We start from the raw sequence: 3,905 nt of genomic DNA on the forward strand, positions 1-3,905 counted from the left end.
TGTATTTACGAATCGCTCGCATTATTTCATTTCGGACGTATGTACATATGTATGTATGTATATACTGAATTCCATGTAATTATGTATATGTACATACAATTTCACAGCGAAATAAACCGCTATTTTCACGTTCTATATTAGTAAATCTCACATAATTAAAATAAAAAAAATACTATCGATGGTTCCATCGAAAATTTAAACGAGTTATTCAACATATATATTTTGGTGTCGTTTTTCAATATTACAAAGTTTCAAATATTCAAAAAGGGTCAACCAAAAGTATCAGAACTCATGACCTTGTCTATAATCATCGATACGAATTATCTAGCGTATAATTTAACTACTATAAGTTAGCCCTTTATAAATTAATTCCATCGAAAATATATTAAAATGATTTTAGCTTGTAATTTGTGAATGTTCTTTAATATAAAAACAAAATTTATATATTATAATAGTTTCAAGTTAAACTTGAAGATAAAAAAAAGGGTGACTTCTCGTCCTAAGTCCAAAAAACGAAAACAAAAATCTCTCTAAGCAAAAACAAAACAAAAGGCGATTTCCAAACTTAATGCTAATGAGAGGTCCTTATTGTACTATGCAGCGGATAGCTGCTACTCTTAAATACTACAAAACAAAAGGCGATTTCCGAACTTAATGCTAATGAGAGGTCCTTATTGTACTATGCAGCGGATAGCTGCTACTCTTAAATACTACAAAACAAAAGGTGATTTCCAAACTTAATGCTAATGAGAGGTTCTTATTAAAAAAAAAAAAACAATTCGTTCCAATATCACAGTTATTTTAAAGTAGCCATTGATTTTTGTTAATAAAAACCAATGTGTTCACTTGTTTAGGTTTTAAACATGCTCTCCGTTCCGTCACAATAGCTCCTGTTTTACTAAATGTGCGCTCTGATTCAGCTGAACTTGCTGGTATACACAAGAATTTTATTGCGCATTGTCCAAGTGCAAATAAATGTTCCTTGTTAATCTGTATTGTAGAAAGTACAATTATGAAAGTTGTTAAAAAAAACTACACTTAACTTACCTGCCAATATTGGAGCGGATCGCTGTCATGAAGAGCATTGCGCTGCTCCATATATTGGCGAATGGTAATAATTGAGTCCGCCCGTGAACTTTTGTTTTTTTCTTTTATTTTTCCTGCCATGCATTTAAATAAAAATGGAGTCTCCTCATTCCTTGGCAGTTCCTCTGTGGAATTTTTAGATCTCACGTTCTGTATTATATTATGAACCTCTCCCTCCAACATCAACATGGCCTGCTGGGCATTTGACGGATTTTGGAAACCCTCCTTTTTGAAGCGTGGGTCAAGAAGAGTTCCAAGGCGTGGTGCTGATCTATTCTCATATGAGAAGAGCCTTTTTTTTACGTTGCTCTGTAAAAACTCGCAAGTTTCTCTCCCTACAGGTGTTAACATCTGCTCATGGAGCTCTTCCAAACTTTGCGATAAGGCGAAAATTGCAGGAGCAATTAATGAGATTGTAACGCCCTTTGCAGCAGACGCATGTTTTGTGGCTTTTTCGAACGGTTCCAAAAGCGAGCACAAGTCCTTCAAAATCCGAAATTGATCCTCTGACAGTGGAATCGGAGCATTATGGCATCTTAAAAGGGTGCCAGTTAGGGGCTCTCTTGTCCGCAACACTCTCTGAATCATTTGTAATGCGCTGTTCCAGCGAGTAGGGACCTCTTGCAATAGAGAGCAAGGATTTTCGGTGCCTTGGGCATCTTTGAACTTTGCATAAGCAATAGCGCTACTCTTAAAATAGGACACTATTCTTTTTGTGATTTTTAAAACGTTTTGCACATTTTCCAGATTTAAAGCATCTTGCACAACAAGATTAAGAGTGTGCGCAAAACACGGTAAGTGTTTCTTTTTCAATAATTCGCACGCTTTAATCATAGATGCTGCGTTGTCGGTCACAATGGTGTGCAGTTTGTCGAACACTTTCGACTCATCGCATATTTCACGCAATGTGTTGGCAATATTTAGACTTGAATGGTTTGTCTCATCCATTAGTGGCTTTGTAGATAGCACTGCCGTCTTAAGCTCGAAATTTAAAATAAAGTGACACGTTACAGTTAGATAACTAACATTTGCACGAGATGTCCATGCATCTGTTGTGATAGCGCACGAGTCAACGGAGTCAAGAATGCCCTTCAATTTCTCCGTCATACTCTCGTTCATATTTTTAATATGCGTGTCCCGCAAAGTTTTTCGACAGGGCATGACGTATTTAGGGTCCACCACCCTCATCAAGTTTCTAAGTCCAATATCTTCGACAACGCTAAATGGTTGCAAATCCGTTGCGACCATTGCAGCAATGGCTTTGTCAATTGCTTCCTTTTTGGAAGATGTTGGACCGTAAACGTCTGTCCGTGTAAAATATCGCTCTAACTGAGAAGACGTAGTTTCGTTATTAACTTGCTGGGCAAGAGGGTGGGCCCGTTTTAAGTGCTCTAACAAGTTGGACGTGTTTCCGCTTGTCTTATATTCTTTGCCACAATAATGACATTTTGCAAGTTGTTTGGTTTGCAATTTGTCAAAATGTGTCCACACTGCGGAAATACACTTTTTGCGCTTAGGCTCCGGTTCAGATTTTGAACAAGATGGTTCATTTGATGATGTTGGAGAGGTATCATGATCTTTTTCTAAAAAAAAAAAAATTCTTAAAAATTGTCCTGTAATTGTTTCTTTTTAAAATGCTTACGGGATGAGGTCAAAAACTTGTCCATTTTACCAGAGGAACTGCCAGGGTACTCTAATAGAATAAAAGTAGACCTCTATGTAAAGAAAGGCAGAAAAAATTAATAACAAAATCTTACTATATATTGCAATTTACTTACACACGTGTTGGAGCCAAAAAGAAATTCGATATATCGACATCGAAAAATTTCCATCGATTTATCGCACTCCATCGGTTCCATCGATAATATCGATGGTGCCATCGATGGTTTTCCCAGCTCTATTTTGAATAGTTTTTATTGATTCGGAGCGCGTTAAGTTTGCTATCGATTCCATACAATAACATTTTTTGTCATTTACATTTTACGACAACTAATAGCTTATTTTCGAAACGATTTCAACAAATAGGTACAGCATTAATCCTTATCCAATTAAATACCTTAAATACATTGTTGTTTTCATATAGATCTATGTATATGGCTCTTTACAGCATATAATTAAAAACAATATTTTTCAAGATATTACAGCAGTAATTAGTAATTGAGATCTACCGGAAAAATTGCGTTAGCTGTTGCGTCATCCGGCATTGCCGCTACTCTTTTGAAAGGAGGCCGAACCGCACACTCTACAATCAAGCTCCCACTCAAAATCGCCACCGATGATGATAACAGCGTCTGTAGTGTTTCTAAACAGAGCAATACAGGAAAATTGATGCGTGACTGCTCATTAATAGTCTGGGACGAAGCTACCATGTCAAATAAGACGTCTGTGGAAGCACTGGATAGGACAATGCGCGATTTGCGCAACAAAAATTCACCTATGGGTGGATGTACAATTCTGTTCTCAGGAGATTTCCGTCAAATCCTACCAGTTGTGACTCGAGGAACACGTGCTGACGAAATAAATGCTTCGCTAAAAAGATCCCACCTTTGGTCGCATGTCAAAAAATTAGAGCTTAAAACTAATATGAGGGTTTCGTCATCTTAAGCTTAAAATTGGCAATGGAGAATTAACACAAAGTGAGGGACGGATTAACCTAGAAAACCTTTGTATTTTGATACACAACATCCAAGAGTTAGTCAACAATGTCTATTCTGACATTGATAGCATAAATTATAAGACAATATCTTGGTTTAAAGAAAGAGCTATTCTGTCACCAACTAACGAACAAGTAGATAAAGTAAATAACTTGATTATTTCAA

The 3,905-nt window shown here is 36.5% G+C and overlaps 2 protein-coding genes across 2 annotated transcripts; both read right to left on the reverse strand.

Annotated features, from left to right (window-relative positions):
- Window positions 1–461: 461 nt before the first annotated feature.
- LOC128857370 (zinc finger BED domain-containing protein 4-like) lies at window positions 462–1,223 on the reverse strand. The gene is made up of 2 exons (XM_054093108.1): window positions 1,048–1,223; window positions 462–990 (listed from the first exon to the last, which is right to left on the reverse strand). The coding sequence occupies exons 1-2, from the start codon at window positions 1,165–1,167 to the stop codon at window positions 802–804; spliced, it is 309 nt and encodes a 102-aa protein (XP_053949083.1). The 5' UTR covers window positions 1,168–1,223; the 3' UTR covers window positions 462–801.
- LOC128860199 (E3 SUMO-protein ligase ZBED1-like) lies at window positions 1,193–2,798 on the reverse strand. The gene is made up of 3 exons (XM_054097561.1): window positions 2,729–2,798; window positions 1,268–2,669; window positions 1,193–1,211 (listed from the first exon to the last, which is right to left on the reverse strand). Exons 1-3 carry the CDS (start codon window positions 2,751–2,753, stop codon window positions 1,193–1,195), a joined length of 1,446 nt encoding a protein of 481 aa, XP_053953536.1. The 5' UTR covers window positions 2,754–2,798.
- Window positions 2,799–3,905: the final 1,107 nt, after the last annotated feature.

Source organism: Anastrepha ludens, chromosome 2 (assembly GCF_028408465.1).
Source record: "Anastrepha ludens isolate Willacy chromosome 2, idAnaLude1.1, whole genome shotgun sequence".
NCBI classification, from domain to species: Eukaryota; Metazoa; Arthropoda; class Insecta; order Diptera; family Tephritidae; genus Anastrepha; species Anastrepha ludens.

Excerpts from the sequence above, each read along its gene's own strand:
- LOC128857370 (XM_054093108.1), bottom strand. The coding sequence starts at position 1,167 with ATGGCAGGAAAAATAAAAGAAAAAAACAAAAGTTCACGGGCGGACTCA. Across the intron at positions 991-1,047 it reads ATCCGCTCCAATATTGGCAG|ATTAACAAGGAACATTTATT; the intron begins GTAAGTTAAGTG and ends TCTACAATACAG.
- LOC128860199 (XM_054097561.1), bottom strand. The coding sequence starts at position 2,753 with ATGGACAAGTTTTTGACCTCATCCC. Across the intron at positions 2,670-2,728 it reads CAAGTTTTTGACCTCATCCC|AAAAAGATCATGATACCTCT; the intron begins GTAAGCATTTTA and ends TTTTTTTTTTAG.